Source organism: Geospiza fortis, unplaced genomic scaffold (assembly GCF_000277835.1).
Source record: "Geospiza fortis unplaced genomic scaffold, GeoFor_1.0 scaffold244, whole genome shotgun sequence".
Taxonomy (NCBI): Eukaryota; Metazoa; Chordata; class Aves; order Passeriformes; family Thraupidae; genus Geospiza; species Geospiza fortis.
In genome coordinates, this window is record NW_005054370.1 from 3,323,425 (window position 1) to 3,347,778 (window position 24,354).

The 24,354-nt window shown below is 48.6% G+C and overlaps 1 protein-coding gene across 6 annotated transcripts in view; it reads left to right on the forward strand.

Annotated features, from left to right (window-relative positions):
- Positions 1-24,354, forward strand: part of CACNA1G (calcium voltage-gated channel subunit alpha1 G) — a 98,168-nt gene that overhangs the window by 5,566 nt on the left and 68,248 nt on the right. For 5 of the 6 annotated variants that reach the window (XM_031060006.1, XM_031060007.1, XM_031060005.1 and 2 more), the window contains exons 3-9: positions 5,435-5,532; positions 7,495-7,654; positions 9,444-9,735; positions 10,238-10,330; positions 11,957-12,767; positions 12,855-12,899; positions 14,270-14,634. In XM_031060006.1, the coding sequence (XP_030915866.1) occupies positions 5,435-5,532; positions 7,495-7,654; positions 9,444-9,735; positions 10,238-10,330; positions 11,957-12,767; positions 12,855-12,899; positions 14,270-14,634 (1,864 nt within the window). Of the gene's footprint in view, positions 1-5,434; positions 5,533-7,494; positions 7,655-9,443; positions 9,736-10,237; positions 10,331-11,956; positions 12,768-12,854; positions 12,900-14,269; positions 14,635-24,354 lie in introns of those variants that run through there. The other variant, XM_031060010.1, reaches the window with a different exon arrangement.

The window sequence follows — 24,354 nt, forward strand, 5'->3', positions numbered from 1 at the left end:
CCTGCTGGGTGCTCTTGCTGAAGCTTCCAGCATGTTGCCTTCATCCCACAGCGCCAGATCGCTCCACAGGCAGGCAGGGCTCCTCTGAAGGGTGTTTTAGCTGTACAAGGCTGATCAAGGGGCTGTTTCAGCTCCCTGGTTCAGACATGGGGAAGAAAGAGCTGTTGTGGGACTGTCTACAGGAGCACCTGCTGCAGCCTCCTGCTGCAAAGGCTGATATTCCCCATATATTAGTCTTTCATCCCTTAAAAACAAAACTCACAGGGAGGCGGGATGAATGTTGCTTTTTCATTCCCTTTGCCTCTGTTGAGCCGTCTGACCTGAGGAGCAGCACAAGAGGATGTGGCAGCAGTGCCCTCTGTGCTGCCTGGGCACCCCGAGCAAGCACCGGGGTGTAATTGCCCATGTAAGAGGCTGATTTGCACACACAATTACCCAATGTGCAGCCACTGCCACAGCCCCTCTGGGCCACAGGGAAAGCTACACCAAACTTTCTCCCAGGAGCCTGGCCCTCTCCTGGGCTTTCCAGGATGGATATGAGTGTCCTGGAAACTGGGAGCCTCCTCCACGGCCTCACTGTGTCCTGACTAATCCCAAATTAGGTGCTTTGTGCTCTGAGCAAAGTGCCAGAACATCAAGCCAATACTCGTCATCATGAACCTCCAGGACTTCGATATCTGGGGCTGAGCTGTGCAATTTAATGTTTTAAGTTACTTTTGGGTGGATAAAGGGTAGCCAAGACCTGGGCACAGATGAAATCCATTGGCTGTGGATGCTCCGTGCTGCCTTCCCACAACCTTTGGAGCAAAGCATCCCGAACAAGCTGCATCCCTGACTCACAGAAACCTGCTGGGTAAAAGAAAGCACTCAGCAGTCTCCCTCACAGCTGAGCTGACTCAAGTCCACCTGTGAAAAGCCTGGAGGTTTTTTTTTAGTTTTAGGACTTTTAAAAAGGTAATTCTTTAGTTTCTTTCAGTTCTTCAGCTGAACTTGCTGCTGTTTCAAAAGCCTCATTAGTCAAGTGTCCTGGCTGGGACACATGGTGCAGCCAGATCCAGCAGGCTGCAGGGTTCATGCTCTCTGTGTGCTATTCTTTTTCTTCTGTTCAACTTGATTGAAATGAGTATTTTTAAAATTAAGCAACACCCACGAATGCGGTGAGACTCACAAGGCTCCAAACGCAGCCACTGAGTGAAAGCAGAGCACAGCTAAGCTGGCGAGAGCTGGGGGAATTTTCATTCCAGCTTTCTGAAGATACACCACCTAAATAATTTCCCCTTGTCTCTTCCAGCACCGATGGCTTAATATCACCCACTGATGGCTGTGCTTTGTAGATAAAGGGTGTCTATATGCCCAGTTTGGGAAGCTTTTTAACGCTGAATAAATCTCAGCCTATCTCTCCTCAGCAGTGCAGGGTTCTGAGTGTGTAGGGGGTGGGCGGCTCTCGGGGCTGGCCCTGCCTGCAGCCACTGCTGCTTTGCCACCGGTTCCTTGTGTGACCTTGGTCACATCCCCTGGTTGTGCAGCACCCCTAGCATCCAGCTGTGAAAGGGGAGAGTTCAGGCTTTCCTTGGAAAGTGCCCTCAGCAGAAACTCTGTGTGACTGCTGAGTTTCACAACATTCTACTTCCTGAGCAGGATTGATGCTGGAGATGGGAGCAGAGTCAGAGCTGAGAGCAGGGTGCTTCAGAGATGCAATGCTGGCTAGGTGTGGGAAGGACTTCGCTGGAATTTCTGTGCTCTTTAGGGACTCTCTGGATAAGCAGAGCCCCTTGAACCCTTTCTGTGATGCCCTGAGCATCACTTTTGAAAGCCCTTTGCCTCAGGGCTGCTGCCTGGCATTGCACTCAGGCAATCATTCCTGGTGCATTGGGTTTTACACAAGAGAAACCCCAGCATGATCCAACTCACTGTCTCCAGGTGGAATAGGAATGAATTTCTCCTTCCTGGTCCATCTTGAGCCATTCTTGTTGCCTGTCAGCTGAGCTCTGGGAGTTTTCCTGCTTGGAGAAGCATTTGCCAAAGGTTTGCATCAGCTCCCTCTCTGCCTCCCACTAGCAGCCCGTTGTATGTCTGGCTTTGCAGATGCTCCACTTTTATTCTTAGAAAGTCCTAAATATTTCCGCTTTCCTTCTGAAAAACTCCAGTGATCGGGGGTTGCTAATCACCCTGACGAGCTGTGAATCCATCCTATTTAATGCTGAGTTTCTTTCTGAGCCTTTAACTTGGCCGGGCACCAGGTTGGTGGCAGCAGTGCTGACAGGCATCGTGCCTTCCCCTCTGAGCAGAGATGACATTTGAATTGAAGCTTCATCAGGAGCCTTTTACACTGCAGATTTCCAATGCATAAATGCTATATATGCTGGTAAATGTACCTGTCACCTCACCAGCTGGTGACATCCTGACATTTGCTCTCCCTGAGTATCTTCCCTTGCCAGGGATGTGGATTGATTCTTCCCATGTTTCCCCTTGCCTTGGGAAGTGACCTTAGAGCTGGGGACTGGTGGCATTCTCACTGGACTTGCTCTTTAGTGACTGAGCTTTACTGACATTCTTTTCTCTAATACTGAGTTCTTTCAAGGCACTTGAGAGAGGTTACCAGCAAGGTGTGGACCCTGTAGTCTGTGTCTGGGGCTGAGCTTGGCAGTGCTGTAACACCAGTTCTGGTAGCAGTGCCCAGCAGCATAAGCAGGAGACCACCTTCTTGCTCTTGGTCTTGGTGTTCAAGTGTTTGCTTAAGCCTCTGGGTTGTTGTTCGGCTTGTTCCTTTAAATTTGGCATTATAATTGTTCTTTAATAAGTTAAATCAAAATGTATTTTACAGCACATCCTTTGCAGCTTACAAGCACTCACATCTCTGGAAGTGCATCTGGAGCTGTCATTAATCAGAAAATGATTTGTCTTGGTGCATTTAACCACGTGCTGCTCTGAATTTTGCTGGCAGCCTCTGTTTTAATAATGGATGAAACAAAAGCTGTATGTCTGATACGGGCTTTTCACCTGAATTTTGCCAACCACACAGAAATCTTTTTGAACAGCAAGTGAAACATGACAGAAATGAAACCACTGCCCCTCTCCTCACCTTAGCTAAAGCTTGCCCAATGCAAGGAGTCCTGTGCACTGACGAAGGGACTGGTTTTCTACTCCCAGGTCAGGTGGGATTTTGTGAATACACTGCATTCCTTTCTGGTTAGGGGCTGAGAACAAATTCGTAGTATCCATATGTGCATGTCCAACCTCCTGGGACTGTCCCATTGCTGTGGGGGTCAGCTAAGCAGAGAGGAAGATGTTGAGGTTATTTTAAACGTAGATATGGTTTGATCATCGTCATCATCATTCTCATTAGAGCCTATCAGGTAAAACCTCACTGCATTAAACACGGAGTTGTTTATATGAGGGCTGGAAGGGAAGGTGGGGCACCCCTCACCTGCTGGGGCCCAGGAGGGAGGAGGGGGGGGTTGGCTGATCACAGCAAGAACAGAAGCCTCCAGTGTGCTGCAGCCATGGCAAACCTAACACAGCATGGATGGATCCTGCAGGATTTCCAGCAGGGAGAAAAGGGACAGCACTGATGCCTTGGTGCAAGGACCAAAACCTCTTCCAGAAACTTGGTGCCTAATCAGGTGAGATTAATTCAGACCAGGGCAAGCATGGAGGAAGGTTGTGACTGAGAAACAGAGAGCCTGTCTGTGAGATGGGGCTGGAAGAACTTGATTTGTTTGACTTTGCAAAATCAAGGCTGAGAGAAGATGTGCTTTGTCCTCCATAAATACATGAGTGAGTAAACACCTGGGACAAATAACAGCTACAGAAGCTACTTTAAAGACAGTGCTGCTGTAAGAACAAGTGGATATGAGCTTGTCCTGAATAAATTCAAGCTGGAAGTTAGGCTTCTAGCCATTAGAGTTGGAGGGAGGGAACCACCAGCTTGTTTGGAGACGGAATTTTTGGAAGAGATTAATATGCTGTAGTTGCCTGTAGTAGTGGGAGCCTGACTGTTCAGGGAGCCTCAGGGTTGTCTTTCTTACCCTTGCCTGGCTCTGCCTCTTCAAGAATATTCTGGGCAGAGCTCTTGAATCTTCCCACAGCCAGAGAGCAAAATCCTGGAAGTGTTGCAACTGATGACTTTGTTGTGCTTGAGCAAAGGTGCCATGAGAAGAATGAGAGGTGCTGGGGCACCCCAGGAACTTGCAGCCATCCAGGTGCATCCTTAGACTAAGTCCTGTGAATGTTGCTCCTCTATCTCCTGAGCTGGGGAATAACCCCGCCAGACAGTGGGAGCGCTGGGAGGTTCTTAGGTCCACGTTGGCCCCATTTTTTTGTCTGCAAGTGTCACCAGTTTTGGTCCCATCTGCCAAGGGTGTTTGCTGAGCAGAGACAGTAGAGCTCAGTGTCCTGTGCTGATCATCTCCTGTGTCCCACAGAGGGGTCTGCACCAGAAGATGTTCTTCTTTTCAGGACTGTGGTGGTAATCAGTGTTATGAATATGAACGAGGCCAAACTTTCTCCACAGAAAGAGGTTCTCCTTTATTAAAATAGCTGCAAGGAATGGAATACCTAGGATAAGCCCAGGCACCCACACAGCGAGCCAAAAACAAAGCAGTGCGCTAACCCCAAGTGCACTGAGTTCTTCCCCCCCAAAAAAAATAAGCATCCAAAAAGATGAACCCCAAATCAACCGAACTCCCCCTATTTATAGCCCCCTTTGAGTCCAGGATTGGTCCATTTTGGATCCGCATGATGATTGGTCCATTTCCAGGCTTCTCATGGGTCTTTAACGCCGTTCATTCTGGACCAATCGTTTCTGCAGGGCTTCGAATGATTGGTCAGGTCTTCCGTCCAATCCCTCTTCGACCTCGCCTTGCCCTGCCAGACCACTGTTCCACCAAACCCTGGACCCTTCTCCTAGCGCATTCAAATAAGCCCCCTGCCCCCCCCGCCTTAACTAAATACAATTAATATAACATAATTAATACAATATAATTGAACTATACCCTAATTTAACTTAACTTTTACTTATAACACTCAGCACAACAAACTCAGATTCATTACAGTATCCATAAAATTGATAAAAGCAGGGGTATGCCTGGAAATTTCCTCTTTGGAATGTGCAGGGACTTTCAGAAGCTTCTGCCTGGCCCTGTGCTAAAACAGTAACCAAAGTGGAAGATAGAGAGAGAGTGAGAGATAGAGAGGGAGAGGGAGAGATCTGTGGCTGTGTGAGCTGGTGTATCACATTCCCCCTCACTGACTTTATCCTGACCTGCAAACAAGCCTTAATTAATTCCTCGGGCAAACTTTCCTGATGGAAGAGATGCAGTAACAAGTCCCTCTGTGAGTGGTTGGCATTTAATGTTTGCTTTATAATGTTTGATAATCTAACATTTCTCCACTGGATCCATGACACTCCTCCGTGGTTTTGTGTCTTTGTCAGGATGCTGGAGTATTCCCTGGACCTGCAGAATGTCAGCTTCTCAGCCGTCCGCACTGTTCGAGTCCTGCGGCCACTCAGGGCCATTAACAGGGTCCCCAGTAAGTCAGATCCTTATTCCTCACTGTTGGGGTCAGCTGTCTGGATCCATGCCCCAAAGATGAGAGGGCAAACCCAGATGCTTTGCATCACAGCTCAAACGTTTGCACAAGCCTTGCAGTGCTGGGTACTACCACCACTGTCTGGGTTCCTTTTGACGCCTGTGGTATCAGAGATGAGTCAATAAGTTATCCAGGACTGTCTTCAGTTACCTTCCTTTCTTATCTGGAGCGGGTCTGGGGAGGCTGCTGAAGGGCTGCAGGTGATAGGGATTGACTGAGCCAATAGCTTTTGCCAGGCAGTACAGGCAGTGGGGTCTGAGCCATGCTGGTCCCACCCTCCCTGGGATACTCCATCCTTCCCTGGAGAAATTGGGGTGAGGGGCTCTTGTTATGCCTGAAGATAGTGCCCTGGGAGGTGCTGAAGACCTCAGAGCTGGTCCTTACAGCCCAAACCCCCAGCATCTCCAAAGCAGACCTGGGTGGGATGGGCAGTGACTCTTCAGTCCAGGTGTATCAGGTCATGGACCAGGGCCTCAGCCCTGCTTTAAGCAGCAGTGGGTGCCATTGCCTGCTGCTGCATGGCAGCGCAGCCCTACATGGCACTGGCCATCACAAACCCTCCCACTGCCCCATGCTGGGCAAATCCCAGTGCTCCGTGAGACACTGAGCATGGTCCCTCTCAGATGCTGTATGAATCAGATATGGTAAGTATAAGTACAACTGCACCAGAAGCATTCCTTTTCCATCTCAGTCCAACAATCCTGGTCATCAAATCCAGTACTGTTTTAGCCAAATTAAATCCAACTGTGCACTCCCCTATCTGAACTGGCCCAATGCGTTGATGAGAACTAATCCGCTTCAGTTCTCTATGCTGATGCTGGGATCTATTTATTTTCCTGCTCCTGACTCGAGCTTAATCTGGCTGTGCTGCTGATGTTTCAATCATTACAGAAGCTTCAGAATCCTGCTTGCAGTGTTTTTTTTTTTTTTTTATCCCCACCACTGAACTGGTGGACAGCTGAATTTATCCACCACTGTCTAACTGGGGATGTAATTCACTTAATGTGTTTTGAAATCCTGGGTAATTTGTCTTCTCTGCAATGTAGTTACAGTGGGATAAAAATGCAAGGTAGTGAAAATAAAAAATGAACTTTGTTTGATGATCAGTGCAATAACCACAGAAAGTAATTTTAGTTAATTAGGAGTTGATGCAAGGTGGTTGTTCCTAGTAAAAGAGTAGAAGAAAAACCCTGAGAGAGGAGGTGACAGCATCAGGATAAGAGAAAAAAGTCTTCCTGAAGTATCAAAGTAAAGGGTGCAACAGTAAAGCTTTCTTTAGATAAAAGCCAATATAAGCAAGTGAGAGAGTGCAGAACATGGGGAAAGAAAGCGAGTGAGAGATGAGCAGAATATTACACAGATGTCAGATGAAATAAATTTTTTGTGTGTAAATGTCAAGTTGAAGTCACCATCAATTTGTCCTTGTTACAGAACTGGCTGTTCCTGAGCTTGTGAGAATTAACTGCCAGAGAGAGTCCTGTATTTTAAGGAAGAGAGGGCATTTAGGGTAGATGAGGGGAAATAAGGAGGGAAGGGAATTTTGAAATATGCTGAGTGGAGAAAGAAATACAATTGAGCAAAAGAGAGCATCAGAATTTAATCTGAGGGAAGAAAGGAAACATAATTGCTAGAAAACTTCAGAGAAGAGGACTTGAGGAGCAGGGAAGGTAGGTCTGGTGTCCAGGAGCAAGGCATGAATGAAAGGAGTTGTTCCAGAGGCTTTGTGGGGAAGCTAAAGGGGATGGGAAGCTGTGACCCTTCACAAGCCACATGTGGGTGATGAGGATAGGAGGAAAATAATAGAAGGAAATACAGGTGTAAAAGTATCAGTGGAAAGGAAAAGGTCAGGAGGACATAGCTGGAGCAAGAAAATTCAACGTAAGCTTTTCCCCTTTGCCTCAGGTATGCGCATCCTGGTGACACTGCTTTTGGACACGCTGCCCATGCTGGGGAACGTCCTCCTCCTCTGCTTCTTCGTCTTCTTCATCTTTGGCATTGTGGGAGTCCAGCTGTGGGCAGGTTTGCTCAGGAACCGCTGCTTCCTCCCTGAGAACTTCAGCATGTGAGTCTGTGGGCAGCACCAGTGTCTCCCCAGCTTGAGGGAGGCTCTCCCTCCAGGATCTCCTCTGTAAAAAAGCCCTTCTCTTCTGTAAATGCTCCCTACTCCTAAATGCCACCATCACTCCTGCTTGGGCACACACAGTGGGTACAGAGCAAGCTGTGACAATTTGCCATTTGCATTTGCAGGCTGTCCTTAACTCTCAGCTGGCACTTGGGAACCTCTCTGATTTCTAAAGGCCTCCAAAAAAGCCCTCTGAGAATGGGAGTTCATGCTTTCTAAATTCAGCATATCATTAATGTGTGACCTTTTCTGTATGGAGATGCCCAGGTCTGAATCCCCTCCAGCAGCTGGTGGTCTTTATTGCCACAACTTTTGTAGTCCCACCTAAATCCCAGGAAAAGCTAATGGAACTACTGTGCATTTTTAATGCTAGATAATTTTCAGCCTCAGAGCAAGAGATAGTCCCTATCCCAAAGTCTTAATTTTTACAGATCCCTGAATTTTAAGGCTAAAATAATTGTTGTGATCAGTTTGCTGGTCTGATGTAACACTATTTGGACAGTGGTTGAAATACCTGGTAGATGACAGCCTCTTTCAGGGTTTCCATGCCTGTTCTACCTACCTGCTTTTTTCCATCACCTCCATTGCATCAAATACCTGGAGAAAGGCAGGTGACTGCAAATCTTTGATGGCTCTGCCAAGTTCTGCCATGCTGGTCACCTTTCAGTGGATTGCTGACTCCCCAGGGATCTGGCTGGATTCCCACCTAGATGGAGGAATCTTACAACCCCAAAGCCTCTTTTCTGTACACATCAGGATCATGTTGCTGCTGCTGCTGAGGACAGGCTGGCACAAGGCACCTTCCAACCTCTCCCACCCACCTCCTAATGAACTCCCACCCCTCTTGCAGGTCATGCCCTCAAAGGGTGGCTGGAAATGGCATTACCAGGACATGTCCCTGTTAAGTAAATATCAGCAGAGCAGGGGGACAGTCTCACCACCGAGTAAATCCAATAGAGCCACAGGTTTGGGTGCTGTTTAATTGAGCCAGAATTCCAGGGCTTTAGATAGGCTTTGAAGGGTATTACAGGCAATTCTGCAGGAATTAACCAGGCTGAACTAGGCTTAAAAATATCTTCGCAAGCTTTAGTGGGAGTCCTGGCAGCATTAAGGAGATTGTGTGTGCAGAGCAAGGAGCCAGCTTCTGACTGGCCATGGGTTGTTTCATCTCCCTGAAGAGCATTTTTTGCTTGGTTTGCTGTGGTAAGGCCACCCTCAGAGGGAATTTAGACCTTACCTGTGGGCTGAACTGACACGGTGAAATGCAGATGAAGTCCCTGTCTCTGATTTTTAGGAATTTTGGGAGGTCCTTGTACATAGAGTCTCCCTAAATGATTCTCAGCATCTCCAGAAGGACAGGACATGCAGGAGCTTAAACAGACTGATTTCCGTCTTACTGCAGCAAAGATATTTCAGAGAAGCCCTGTCATGCTGAATCCTTCTCTTAGTCTCCTAAAGTCAAAGCCAGAGTGCTTCCAGAGGGAGTAACTTTTAATAATGCCATCAAAGGGATTTCCAAGGGGCTGAGTGCCCTGCCTCAGTTTCTCAAAACCCAGTTAAGGACATCAGTTCACCCTGTGGAGCTGGAGTAAGTCCAAGGGGACTCCTTTAAAAAACAGCTTTAAGATCCAGAAAAGCAGATGTCAGACTTCTATGCTGGTACAGCTGCCTCTTTGCCAGATTGCTTGCAATCAGTGTGCAAACCCCAGCCTTGTCTGGACTCTTTCAGCCCCTACACAGTTGATTTGGAACGGTACTACCAGACAGAGAACGAAGATGAAAATCCCTTCATCTGCTCCCAGCCCCGGGAGAATGGGATGCGCTACTGTCGGAGTATCCCAACACGGAGGGAAGAGGGTCTGGAGTGCACTCTGGATTATTATTCCTACAATGACACCACCAACACATCTTGTGTGAACTGGAACCAGTACTACACGAACTGCTCTGCTGGGGAGCACAACCCCTTCAAGGGAGCCATCAACTTTGATAACATTGGCTACGCCTGGATTGCAATCTTTCAGGTAAGCCCTGTCTGCCAATTGTCACAAGGTGGGCAAACAGCAGGTCCTGCCCTCAAAATGTTCCCAGGGGCTTTGTAATTGTACTCCTGGGGGCTGTTTTGTACTAGTGTGCACCTACATAGTAGAGCACAGGTGCTCAAAGTGTTAGGGATACAATAGGATGCCTATTTTGAGAATGTCTCCACCTCACATGCATGGACAAAACCTTGTGGGTATGCAGTCTCATGATGTTGATGTGGGGCAGAGCCTAGAGGTTGCTCTTCTTTCTGCAAAATGCACTAGTGGCCCTTAAGTCCAGATGGAAAAGGGCTAGATTCAGCCTGGGCAGCTGGTAATATGGCTGTTGGCATTGGGAGGAGCAGGAGTTGTTTCCTCAGCATCTTGTACTGCACCAAGACCTGCTATGAGGTGTCAGACATGACCCAGCCAGAAGAAACATTGCCTGTGCACTTTACTGTAACTGAGCCTTCAGGAGTTTGTTTTCCTTTCCTGTCTCCACCAGGTCATCACGTTGGAAGGCTGGGTGGACATCATGTACTTTGTCATGGATGCACACTCCTTCTACAACTTCATCTACTTCATCCTCCTGATCATTGTGAGTGGCCTTAGGGGAGCAGGGGGCATCCTCCTGGCATTTGTAGAGAGCAGAGTGGAGTCACCCAGAGGAACAGGGCAGAGGGTACAGTGAATATAAAAGCTGAAGTAGCAACCAGCCTGCTGGGAGAAACGCAGCTTCCCTATGGAATTGTGCTGCAGCTGCATTTAGCATGAAGAAGGAAAGAGATGTGCTCAAGCGGTAGATCCACTTCTGTTGTTGCTGCTGCTTCTTCTCTCCTTGTGCTTAGAGAACTTTTCTCTCTTGCTTACCCCCTTGAATTTAAGTTTTAAAGTAGGCAAATTTCACCTGCCCAGTTTCTGAGTAGAAAAAATATTTCACCTGCCCAGTTTTTGAGCTAGAAAGGGAAGAGGCTGCCCAAAAATTCCCCCAATAATGCAGAACCCATCTGGCTGGGTCCTTGGTGCCGTGGGGATGTTATGGGAAAACAGTCCCAAACTTCAGAGAGCACGTTAAGAAAGGAGGGAAGAGATTACTGCCCACAGCCCACCCACACTTCACAGCATCATCTGAGACCACCCACAAAGGAGCCAACAAAGAGTTTCTGTGGGGTAGGCTCCATGATGGGCTTCATCTATGCAAGCAGAATTGTCTACAGTGACTGGCTGAGCTCGTTGTCTAGACTCCCTTTATCGTCAAGGGAGAAAAATAGGTGCTTTAAGGGGGTGATTCATCTCCTCTGAAGGTAGACATCCAAAATAAATTAGATGCATTGCAGACTTGATGCGCCTATTTCTCTCTTGACTCTAAAGGATCATTAGGTGCCTCACTCAGATGTAGCTAAGTGAGATGAGTTCTTGTCTTGCTACACAATTGGTCTAAGTCCAGAAAAATAGCTGCACATTGTCAGTTAGATCATTGTGGGGATTTCTGCTCCTCATCAAACCAGGACTCAAACCCTGATGAGAAAGTAGACGGTTGTTTAGTCCATGATGCTGGTTTTTTTCTGTTAGCTTCCCCAAGACAGAAACAAACCCTTGCTCTCAGCCTCCCCAAGATGACGAAGAGGAAGAGCAAGCAGTGCTTTTCCAGATGCCGTGCAAATAACTTTAGCAGTTTGTGATAGCCCGTTAGTACGTCGGTAATTCCCTGTGACCCAGGCTGGGCTCTGCAGAAGGCAGAACCTCATGAAACCCTGGTTGGAAAGAAAATCTCCAAGCTGTGGGTACAGGCTGCTGATGCCCTTGCATAACAGTCACCCGCAAATCCCATTAGCAGGGGAAAGGGATCTGCTCGCAAGCTGCCCACACACTGGCAGAGAAACGCTCCTATGAGGAAGGCGCAGTGCATTCATCGTAATGTCACTAATTGTGATAATTACAACTGCTGTCTATGGAGAGAGAAAAACACCATCTCAAAAGAGCAAGAGATATTTGTCAAAATAATCTTCTCTCATCTTTGATCTCTGACGTCCTCCATGGAGGGCTGGCGTGGGAGTCCCTGGGGTGAGAGCTTGAGAGCTTGGGGGGTGAGTCAGCCCAGCCAGTGGTCCCTGCTGGGTGACACAGGGGGTGGGATTGGCTGGGGTTTGCTGCTTTCTGTCCTCGGCAGATCTGTGTGGTGCCACGGCCACACTGAGGTGCCTGATGTCCCCTGCCCCCTTAGGTGGGCTCCTTCTTCATGATCAACCTGTGCCTGGTGGTGATAGCGACACAGTTCTCTGAGACAAAGCAGCGTGAGAGCCAGCTGATGAAGGAACAGCGCGTGCGCTACCTGTCCAACGCCAGCACCCTTGCCAGTTTCTCAGAGCCAGGAAGCTGCTATGATGAGCTCCTCAAGTACCTGGTTTACATTGCCCGGAAGGGCAGCAAGCAGCTGGTGAAGGCCTACAGGGCAGCAGGCGTGAAGATGGGCTTCCTGAGCAGCCCCACGAGCAAGGCGAGGGCTGAGCGGCACGCCAGGAAGCGCCGGAGCAGGAAAAGATCCTCCGTGCACCACCTCATCCACCACCACCACCACCATCACCACCACTACCACCTAGGCAACGGGAGCCTGCGAGCGCCCCGTGCCAGCCCGGAGATCAGTGATGTGGAGACCAGCTCACTCCAAAACGGGACCAACAGGCTGATGCTCCCTCCCTCAGCACCCAATTCCCTGGGGGCCCCCAGCGCCTCTCCCAGCAACACTGAGTCCGTGCACAGCATCTACCATGCCGACTGTCACTTTGAGCCGGTGCGCTGCCGGTCATCCCTGACACAGCCAAGCCTCGGTTTGCCAAGCCCAGAAGGGATCCCCAAGAACATAGTGGGCAGCAAGGTGTACCCCACAGTGCACTCCAGCACCTCCCATGAGATGCTGAAAGAGAAGAATTTGGGGGAGGCGGCGGTGGGTGCTGGGAGCAGCACCTTGACGAACCTCAACATCCCACCCGGGCCATACAGCACCATGCACAAGCTGCTGGAGACACAGAGCACAGGTGAGCTGGGGTTGGATCTACATCTGGGGCTGCTTTCCAAAAATATTATTTTTGTCCTAATTTTTTTCTCTCTCTGCATTTTTGCAGGGTTCTTCTCAGTCCACGTTACAGAGAAAGGTGATGGCTTTCCAGGTGAGATGAATCGGAATCTTATGACCTACCTAATGCCTCTTATAGCCAAATTTAGGAGGGAGGTTTCAACCTCCCTGACTTCATATCTACAATAATCCAAGGCATATGAGGGTTTTCAGCGAATCCATTTTCTTTGCAATCTCCATTTTATAGATTAGAAGAAGAGTACAAGAGAGCTGGAGAGGGACTTTGACAAGGAGTGACAGGAAGGGGGGAATGGCTTTAAACTTTGCAGAGGGTGGGTTTAGATTAAATGTTAGGACAAAATGCCATTATTTCCCTCCACTCCTAAACCATTTACAGGGAGCACTTCCCAAATCCTGTACTCCCAAAATCAGATAGAACTTGCAGATGGACACTTTCCAGATCTGGGTCCTATCACACACCTGAGCACTGTGTAGCTCTGCTTCTGTGGGACATAAGGCTTATGGAGATTGAGTGTCTGCTTTGTGTGAGTGCTCAAGGACAATCACAGATGCCGAGTATTAAAAAACTGTGATTTGCTCAGGAAGCCTGTAAGAGTCAGACACTGAATGCATCTTTCTTGGATCCGGGATTTCATATCTTCAAGAAAGTGAAGATATTTTTCTTTTCCCCTCTCCATCCTGAAGTTTGGGAGTTCAGGCTAGTCTAGTCCAAACACTCTCAGCCTTCAAGAAGTGTTTCTGGCCAAAATTTCCCAGGCAGTCAGTGCCTTTTCCACCCCACTGCAATGGCATTGACCTTTCCAGCCAGGAGCTGTGCCGGGAAGAGACCAAATCCTGCCCCCAGCCCAGAGCTGCCCAGAGACTGAACACACAGAACTGGGCTCTGGGTTGGTTTAGCACAGGGTTTGTGCTCTCACTGCTGGGTGCTGCCATGCAGGAGTCAGGTGCATGCATTGCCTGTCTCCTTGCAGCCAGCTGGTGGGAATTTTGGGAAATATCCCACTGGTATTTCACCCAGGATACACCTGGCAGCTGCCACCGAGGGCAACGTGTGGAGAGGGAAGCTAGTGGTTTTGGAGCATCAGCAGAGGGAACAGGAAAGAAGGCTGCTAACAGTCCTCCTGATAATTACAGCCAGGAGCCTGCCAGGACCAGGGGAACCGATTGCTTCCTCCTTCCTGTAATGGCTAGAGATGTAATGAGGTGCGCTCAGGGTCCACGGCTGGGGTGGTATGTGTCTGGGGGCAGCAAAGAGAGCTTCATAAACAGAGAGAAGGCACTTGGGAAGTCCAGGTTTTAACGCAGCAGAAGCCCTTTTCCCATTAGGAAATGCCTGTCATGTCAGAGGCAAAGTCTTGGTGCTAACAGGGAGTGGGGGTTGCTTCCTGCAGCCCCCAGTCCCAGCTGACGAGCTGCCCTTTCCCTGCTCTGCTGGCATTTCAGGTCCCTGCCAAAGCTCTTGCAAGATCTCCAGTCCCTGCGCCAAGCTGGATGGTGGCTCCTGCACCACCGAGAGCTGCCCTTACTGCCTCGCTGCGCTAGCGGGCGAGGCCGAGCTGTCAGACAATGAGACGGCCGACTCAGACAGTGAGGGGGTCTACGAGTTCACGCAGGATGCTCACTACAGTGACCAGCGAGACCCACAAAGGGGCAGAGCCCGGGCCAGGAGAGCCCATCTGGTACTGGCCTTCTGGCATGTGGTGTGTGAGACTTTCCAGAAGATCGTGGACAGCAAATATTTCGGCCGTGGGATCATGGTGGCCATTCTCATTAACACACTCAGCATGGGGATCGAGTACCATGAGCAGGTGAGTGCTGTCCTGGCAGCTCCTGGTGCAGAGGGGTTGCAGATGGAGTTATGAGTCTGAATTCATCTGCTGGTGGGATGGTTTGGGGTGAGAGGCATTAAAATGCTCTAGGAAGGGTCCCAGAATGGAATAAGGCAGGCTTTTTCCTCTGAGCGTGCTTCCAGGTTGCAGCAATCACCTTGACTGGTACCTGGCTATGTGAGCTCCTGCATCCTAGCCCTACCAGGGACGGTCAGCACCATGCTGAGACCACTGTCCCATGGGCAGCACCAGGTGGTGCTGGGGTCTGTGGTGAGGGAACCAAGGAGATGAGGCAGTCCTTTGCCACCAGGTCACTGTGAGCCTGGCAGTGCTTAGGGTGCTGCCAGCACCTGTGGGCTCTGTGGGCCCTGGGGTCAGTGCAGCTGCAGGCAGAGAGCTATTGCATTTGCACTCCTTGGAGAGGCGGTAAAAAATGGCTTTGCCTCCTCATTGAATGCTCCAGCAGCAGCATGATGAGTCCAAAATAGACTCATCACTGGCTATTCCTTTGCTCAATTATCTGAGTCCTTGAAGGCAGGAGAGTGCCTGTGCTCCAGCCTCTCACCGCTTGTCACCTAGCAGAGCTTTCCCTATATATAGTCATTAAGAAAAGGAGTTGCCATGTTCCTCTTGAAACATGTCCATGATGTTCCATGACAAGAACTCTGCTTTCAGAGGCCTCACGTGAGTTTTGTGGCTGCTGCTGGGGCCCACCTGGCACGGTGCCCTTGATCCTGCCTCAAGCACGTGTCTTGGGGCTGCAGGTGCATGCTTCCTGTGGGGTGAAGAGTTTATTAGTGGGGATGCAGGGATGCTGCAAAACCTTGTTATAAAGCCCTCCCATTCTTGAGAGCTCCCAGCATGTTGTTTCTTCTGGGATGTCAGAGCTCTGTGCTCCCAGAAAGACACAGCCACCCCTGTGCCAGCACCAGTCTTGGCTGAGAATCTCGTTGCATCTCAAGTCATGTTTCCCCTTTTCTCCCTTCCTGGCATGTTTCCTTGTTTGCTGGGTTGCACGCAGAGGTGTTTCTCCCCCAGCTCCCGGTGGAAGCAGTGGTGGCTGTGGATCAACTCCCAGTTCCCCTGTCATCCTGTGGCATTAATGCCTCAGTGACCAAGTGCCAGGGAGATGTGGCTGTGCTCAATGTGTCCCTTCCAGCCAGCACCTTCCCCCTGATGCCCTGATGCAGTCTAGCTGGCTAGGTGTTGTTTTCAGTACACAGGAAACAGTGTGCACTCCAAAGTCCTGCTGGTTTCACCTTCATTTGCTGCCCTTGGTGGGAGCTCTGCAGGGAAGCTTGAGTGATTCTACCTTTATTTAATAATCTTGGGAAGATTATCCCAAAGAAGTTGGGAGGAGGTGGTTGACAAAAACCAATAAACACTTTTATTCCTACCTTGGCTGAAGGGTGAAAGCACATCCACAGTGTCTTTGCTGTAACTACCCAAGGGGCAGATTGTCAAAGCTTGTTGCTCTTTACCAGGAGCATTTTTGGGAGATGCTGGTGTGGTCTCCCATCTGGGGGACCACCCCACTGGGGATGGGTGGCTGAGTGAGCTCCCATCGTCAAACACCCTAAGTGCAACACAACTCCTTAATTCTTTGCCTTGGGAAAAGTGGGGTAGGAGGTTTCCGGTTTCTGCCCTGGCCAGTGGTGAGTCCCAGCAAACATCTGGATGACAAGAGGCAGATTTTTGTGTGGTTTTTGGGTAACAAGGGTGAAGGGAGCTGATAAGCGTGGGGGTACTCCAGACACTGTGGGTGGTTGCTTTCTTTAATGGTATTTTGAAGCTACTACCGTTTCAGATTCCTTTCTCCCAGGCATTTGGAGGGAATAGCAGAGCTTGTTTTTATTAGTTCGTCTTCTCAAAGTGGCGGCAGAGAACAGAGAGGTGTTTCTTTGTAACCTCGTAAGGCTTAGAGTTGGCAATTTCATAATCTGACAGTTATGAGAGCAGGAATTAGAGGAGCAAAATCTTGGACCAGGCCTTCCTGCAGAGATTATAAACACTGAAACATGATTTTTTTTCTTTTGGAAGAGCCTTTCCTGAAAGTGTGAGCGATCAACCATGTCAAATTTATCTTTACTGACTGATGTTTGCAAAGATGTGAGGGTGCTTGAAGAGTACTTGACTCCATGACTTTCTATATTAAGCTCTCTGCTTATTTAGACAATATTTACCTCTTGGGCTTTCCACATGCTGCCCTGGGCACAGTGGGCTATATTAGGGTAAATATTTTAAGGGCCTATTTTAAGGTGTCACGTCAAAACCTTGTGTTGTTTAGAGGCCCCTTGGCAGAGGGGCTGCTCCTCTCTGAGAGGAAGGACAGGCTGGAGGTTACCCAAAAAGGAAGAAGGAAGATGCCCGCCCATCTGCCCCCAGCAATGCTGGGTGGGATTCAGCAGCTCTGGGACCACCAGACCATCCTGGGACTTCAAGACAGGAGCTGGTGAGCTGAGCTCCTCACAGCCAGGGAGAAAAGTTTGCTCCTCTGGAGGTTTGACATCTCACCTTGGGACAGGCAGCCTGGAGGGACTTGAAAAAATCTTTTACTCCCTTGTTTAACAGACAAGGCAACCAGAGTAGGCCTGGTTGGGATATTGAAGATGATAGTGGTTCTCTGAAGGCATATACAAATGAGTGGCAATTGGGAGTATGTTAAAAACACTGGCCCCACCTCTTGCTGTTCATTTGTATTCACCCATCAGTCAGCCTGGTTAGACTGTGCACCCATGGCCGAGGCTGCTGGATGAACCTCCTCTTCCACCCAAAGCTCTTTTCCATAAGCCACCTTCCACAGTAAATTGTGGAAAACACACATTTTACCATCACATGACTGGGGCTTCAAGAGCTGGGTTTCCTCTAGGCTCCTTCTGACATAAGCTGACTTTCTCATTCAACACCAGGTTGTTTCCACGTGGTTCCTGCACATGCCTGAGCTGTAGGTACACCTGACTGGTGCAATTCTATATTTCCTCCACACCCCACCCATCCAAAACCAACTCCTGCTGTTCTTCTGACTCTAGGTGCAGTCGGAGGGAGGCAGTGCAGTGTGAGGTGCTTGCAGCACTTGCCACGTTGCGGCTGCTGGGCAGCAGTATGAAATTTTCCATCAGGGAAATGACAACTAGATTGCCACAGATTATTAATGTGGCTGCTAAATAGCTTGTTTTTCTACAGAGATGAAGCAAAATGCAGGTAGAAACTATTAGCTTTGGGTAGAGGAATATAAATGTGATTTAAAGGTAGACTCAGGGGATTTTAAATACACTGTTGAACCAATTGACTGATTCGCCTTAAGGAAGCTGAGCCTCTGCAGCACTGTGGGTTCAAACAGCTGCGGCTTAGCAAAAGATTGTTCTGCCATAGAGCAGGAGTAAAATGTGCTGCTAAAACAGAGGGTTTCTGTGCTGCTTTCCCCCCCACCCTGGCTGTAAGCCAGGCTCTGTTCCATAATGTGCTGCTTTTATTTTCCTTTTTTTCCTCCAACTCCTTTCTTGGAGTGAAAAGCAAAGGCTTTAGTATGAGGCGTGATGTTGGACTCCTCAGTAGGGGAAAGAATTCGGCAAGGGCTTCCTTGAGGAAGGGCTTTGGGGGTTTTGTTCTTGTTTTTAAAATCTGGTTCACATTGAGCTTCCTGGCTGTTCTGAGTTTCCTTGTCTGAACTCGCATTGTATGAACTATACCCTACATATTCTTTTGTTTAAATAGCACTTGAATTTCAGTCGCTGTCTCTGCGGTGTTTTGCCATTGTTAACATAACAAGAAAGAGACTGGAGAGTCCTTCACTGGCCTCCCGAAAGCTGCAGTGGGTTCAAATCCCTGCCTGGGTCTTGTGTGGACTTGGATCTAGATTGATCCAAAACCCTGGTGTCTCTGAAAGGAAGGAAGAATTGGTTCAGACCTGTGGGGAGCCTTTTGTTGATTTTTAAGATCAAATTGGAGAGGTGACAAGGGTGAATGACTCTCTGGGACAGCACCCAAGGAGAAAAGCTCGTTATCCATGGGAGGCAGTTCTACAAGGAAATGGGATGAGGCGATGCCTGACATGTCCCCAGCATAAGTGCAGCCACTGGAGGACCTCCCACTATAGCAGCCTGTTGTAGGGATCCACAAAGCCGCAGTGCTCAAAGCCAAGGTGGGCAAACTCCTTCCTCAGGAAACAGGAGCAGCCTAAGCCCATGGCAGTATCTCAAGCTGAATTCCTGGTACATCCTGCTGCAGGGGAGAAAGCAGGGTACAGATGATGTAGAGTTGTCACTGGTAACATTACAATCTAATAGCTGCTGCAGCATGGAAATATCAGCCATCTGTGCCAAGGAGTCAAAGGAAACCTTGCTGGCAAAATGCATTAAAGCATCTATTTATGTAAACAGTCAAGGCTTGAGAACAAGAGGGTTGTCTTAATCAGCATCAAAGAACATTAAATTTTTAGATATCCAGTATGATGGAGAGGGGAGGTGAACCTGCCAGCATGGAGCAACCATTAGGCTGCAGGTTCAAGAATTAATAACAGTCACCCAAATGGTATTTATGTACTTCTGCTTCTGCCTGAATTCAGTATGCAGGGAAGAAGGTAACTGGAAATTATTAGCTGTCATAACACCCACTGATTGATTTCTCCATGTGGGAGGAAAATTGGATTGTTCCATGAAGAAATGGTGTAAGGGAACTGGGCAGTGGGGATGTGACAGGTTGCTGCCCAGGTCTCAGGGTACTTGTGTGTCCAAAGTTCTGGGCAAACTGGAGAGTAGCAGGTCTGGATCTCTGTATGAGCACTGCCTCAGAAGATAAGGGCATATTTGAGATGAGAAGTACTTTGCTCCCAGGACTTGGTGGTCAAGAGCATCCCAATCCCCACCAGTTTCAAGCCCAGTTGAACATTTTGCTGTTGGTAGATGGCAGCTGCAGATTTGTCAGATGTGTGGAGTCTGCTCTTTTGACCATCCCTATATCCTAAAATGAGGTCTTGCCCAGTGCTCCTTCACCTCCTGAGGAGGCTGTGGGAGACCTGGGGGCTGGTTGCAGCTCGCCCTTGTCTTGCTGCATAGGGCAGCTGTGGACAGCACCGTGTCCCTTCCAGCCCCTGTGGCTCCATGCCAGGTCAATCCAGGGCACACATATTTTGGCTTCTTTGATGTGCATGGATTTGTGTCAGGTCCCCAGGTCAGGAAGGAAGGGAATCCTTTTGTTTTGTAAAATATTTCTAGTATCTCTTGGATCTCTTCTGAGTTGTTTCCTATGAGTGCAGGGACTCAAAGACCTGTCCCATGTCCATGTCCCAGCTGGTGCTGCACCAGGGGCTCTCTGCATCACACACTGATGCAAACTGGTGCTGTACTCCTTAACCCTGTACCTTGGCTGTCTCACTCCAACTGAATGGTACAGACCAGCTTTGTGGTGAAATTTCTCATTTGATACTTCCTCGTATGAGTCTGATTCATTAGGCTTTGTTTTAGAAGAGCGCTTACACAGGTGTGTGCATCCCTGAATCAACAAAACAGCCTTTCCTTGGAAAGCCTCCATCTGCCCAGGGCTCTTCCCAGGAGCTCACAAGGCCTCGTGTTCACTGCCTTCTCTTCCTATAGAAGTATCTCCACTTCCACTGAGGTGCACATCCCACATCTCTATTTAACTCCATTACACATCTTTCCAGCCCTGTGCCAGCTGCTGTTAGCCAAGCAATCAAAGCCTTGGCAGCTCAGCGAGGCTTTTTCCTCCCTCAGCGTCTGCTGGCTTTGCCCAATGTAGGGCTTGGAGCTACTATCAACTTAATTCCTCGACACTCCAGCTGCAAGGGGCACTCCCATGGCAGGCAAATGGGAGTGGGTTTGCACACGCTGTATTCAATTAGCTCCTGCTTATGCAGAAATTACTCTTATTAATGGCTTGTTGTTGGAGACTGGAGGAGTCAATGCTAATGGAAGTCATCAGAGCTGTTAATCGCTAGGATTACTGACTTCAAAACCAGTTTTCTATTTGTTAGTGGGGGTAATTCTTTTTATGGACCTTGGGGGTTCTTCTGCTTCTCGGGGATTGGAAGGGTTTCTGAGGTCTTGTAGAAAGTCACATGTTTTAATTGACCCACTTGTGAAGCTCTTCCAGGGATAAAAAATGCCATGGTCCTCTTAGTCATTTAAAAATGGGCTGTGCCTACAAAGCAGACTTTATCCTGGTTCTGGAGACTGAATTATTTGAAAATTAAATGGGATTTATGCAACTGGAAAGGTTTTTTTTTTTTTATCAGATAAATCAGTTCTCTGTATGCTTTAGGGATGAGCCTATATAGATTCCTTGGCACCTGCTAAAGTTTTCTTCAGCTCTCTGATTGGGGAACCATAAGTGTCAGTTCTTTCCTGTTAATTTAGTTCAGAGGCTGGAAATACTTGGGCTACCTTAGATCCTATCATTACAGCTGTTGTTTCAGCTGCCATCCATACCCTCATGTTATCTCTGCCCAGGCAGCATTGAGAAGAGACTCCAGCTAGGTGAAATGGAAGAATGATGTGCACTTTCAAAACTTGCTTCATCCCTGTATGGCTGAAAAATTGTTGCTCTATGCAGATAGTCAGGCATTTCTTTCTATTCCTTCTTTGATTATTGTGGTTGTTCCCCTTGGGTGGGATCCAGGAAATTCAGCTAGAGCATCTGGAGCACCCTCAGCTTGCACCGCTAGCACTTTCATCTGTAAGCACTTCTGGTTGTTGGTGTTTTCCCAGGGATCAGTCCATATTTTTCCTTAGTTCTCCTGGTAGAGGTTTGTCCCAATGCTGTTGGCGCGCGTAACTCTGCCCTGCTGTCACTCATGTCCTCACTGACCCCATTCCCACCCTGCTCAGCCCCCATCAGGAAGGGGGGCAGAAGCTGCGTGTTTTTTCCCTCATCTCTGCTGGATTTCAGCTCTTTGTTATAATTGGTTTTTTGCTGATGTTAGGAAATGAGCAGCTTTTCCCCCATGGATGTCTGTCAGCATTAGAGATAGTGTTACCAGCATCAGAAATCCAGGTTCAGCAGAACTGTGCAGGAGCTCTACAGTGACAGCATTTTTCTTTCCCTCTTTTTATTTCCTCCCTCCCCCTGGTCCCTTCTCAAGTACTAATGGGGAGATGAGTTTCAAACTTGGTTTAGATTAACCAGAAATAGAGGGCTTTAAATCTTAAGTACTTACAAGGTGTGACCAAGTAGAAATGCAGCTTTTGTTCACTTTAAGCTCCTGCGAAACCTGGGCAGAGGGATGAGCTGGTTCATGTTTTTCTTGCATTTTCTGGGATAATACTCATCCAGAAATCTCAAGCAGAGAGAGATAAGGTATCCCGGCAAGATTATATGCTGTCCCTCCTGAGAGTGATACGAGAACCCAGCTGCAGGACTTGGTGGAGGAGGGTGTCGTCTGCAGGCCCTGTTTATGGGTATGGGCAGCCATGGTCCATGGAAGGTCCCTTCAGGGTGGGTCGATGAAATTCTCCATCAAATTTGGGGCTCATTCCCTCATTTGCACCCCACTCTCGAGGTCTACAGGTGGGGGCTGGGGACTCATCCCTTTATGGGCAATAGGGGCCAGGGAATTCAGTGTTTTGCCATGGTTCCCCAACAAAGATGTGTTGGAGAGGAAGGTCTTGCACCAGGAGGTTCCATGTCCACAGGATTCAGCTCCTTCTCTCTGCAGATGTGGGCTGGGAAGGGACACTTGTTGATTGGAATGGGGAAGGCTGAGTGGAAGACAAGGAGATTAGCAGAAGGGATGGAAGGGGAATCCCTCCTGTGCAGACAGCTCTGATTTCTCTGAAATGAAAGCTGCTTTCCTCCCTTTCTTACAGCATTATTTGCTGCGGCATGAAATACTCAGCCTCCATTCAGCCCCTTAGAAAATCCTTCTTTCCCATGCACTGAAGGGATGTAACTGGACTTGTTAACTTGTCTGAAAAGTCATTTCCTTATAATAAATGCCTATAAATCCTGAACATCCCAGCAGTCCTCCAGCCCACTGAGCAGTGAGCACGCTGTCCTTTTCCATGTCTCCAGCCCCAGGAGGAGCAGAGCAAAACCGGCTGCAATCCTGCTACTTTCCGAATTGTTTTCTTTAACCAAATTGGCAAAGGACAAGTAGAGAAAGCCTATCATACCCTGATTAAGCATGGCTCAGGTTTGCTCTGCTGGACACAGGACAGTAGTTAAAGCCTGATACCTTTTAAGGAACCCCAAAGACAATGAATGTCACTTCTGAAAATATGTGTGGATTGAGTTTCTGTTTTTAGCCACAAGCAGCTCCAGAGCCAACAGGAGCTGTATTTACTGAAGGGAACTGAAGTGGTATTTTGGATGGTTGTGGCTCCGTGGGTGCACTGATACAAGGGGTTAATGTGAATGTGTTTGGGGCAGTGCATGGAGAAGGCTTGAGGGTTGAATGAGGACACAGCCATGAGCTATCAGTCGTGGGGAACTGAGCGTGGGAGAGGGCAAAGACAGGGCACCTCATTTTGTTAATTAAGAGCTGCTTCTGTTCATGAGAATTTCTTGCATTCTGCCCCAGGACTTGTGGTCTGGCTTCTGTTCCGGGGTGGACCTGGTGTGTGTCTACACCCACATGGAGGATGGAGAGGATCTTAACAGAGCAGTGTTAAGTTGAAAATCCTATCTTTGTGTGACCCATTTGATTTTCTTTCTTATGTATATATATTAGAAATCTGCAAGTGATGAGTCAGTAAAATGTTGTTGGTGTTTCCTGTGAAATAGCTGAGGTCGCTATTTTCTTTCTGTGTTATTTTTCCTAGTTGCCATGGTAATGATTTCAGAAAGGTCTTATTCTTGCAGCAGTTTGAATAGGTTAGAAGTTTTCACAGTCTTCTGGATACGCTTACAGAAGCAGAGCAATATCTCAAAGATAACCCTTGGGATCAGGAGGGATCTGCCTCCTGGCTGGTCGTCCCATCCCTTGCTCTGTGCTGTGGTGAGACAGAGTGGGTTTTTCTGTTTTAATGTTAGCAAGATAGAGAGGAAAGACCCTGGGGTGCTTCTATTCTTTTGTGTTGGCATCCCAGGACCAGGGGTGGGACAAGATCAGGCTTGCCTGCATCCTGGAGCTCATTGTCTGGACAAGGGGAATGTGGGATGGATGGATGTGTGCTAGCCATACCATGGCACTGGGTGCAGGTCTGATGATGATGATGATAAAGATGAAGACCCTGTGCCCTAAATGGGTCACAGCTGGAGGAAGGCAGGAGTTGGATGCCTTGCAGGCTCTGGGCACTGTTTGCCGGGGCACTTGGTTGCACTTCGTGCGGCAGCAGGGCTTGTTTTTCAGAAACTGGGGAACACAGGCCCCGGGGCTGGCATGGCCCCAGCTCCTGTCCTCACCTGCTTCCCTACTCAGTGCCCACAGCCTCGCTTGCTCAGCAGACACCTTGGAGCCCTGTATGCAGGGAGAAGAGGCATGTGCCCACATAGAAATGGAGTATGTCATTTCTGCCATTGAGCTTCTACTCAACTTTAAATATAGGGGGGGGAGGGAAAGAAAGAAAGGCATTACAGCCTATTTCTAAATGCCAAAAAAGAGCAAGGTGCTGGTCCAGCTTTCAGATACCCCTTGAGGCACTCTGGGGACACCTTCCCTTGCTTCCCTTCCCATCCCCCCTGGCAGTGCCCTGCTTGGTGCCAGATAGCCCTGCCTGATTCCTCCAGACAGGGTGGGGACAGCAT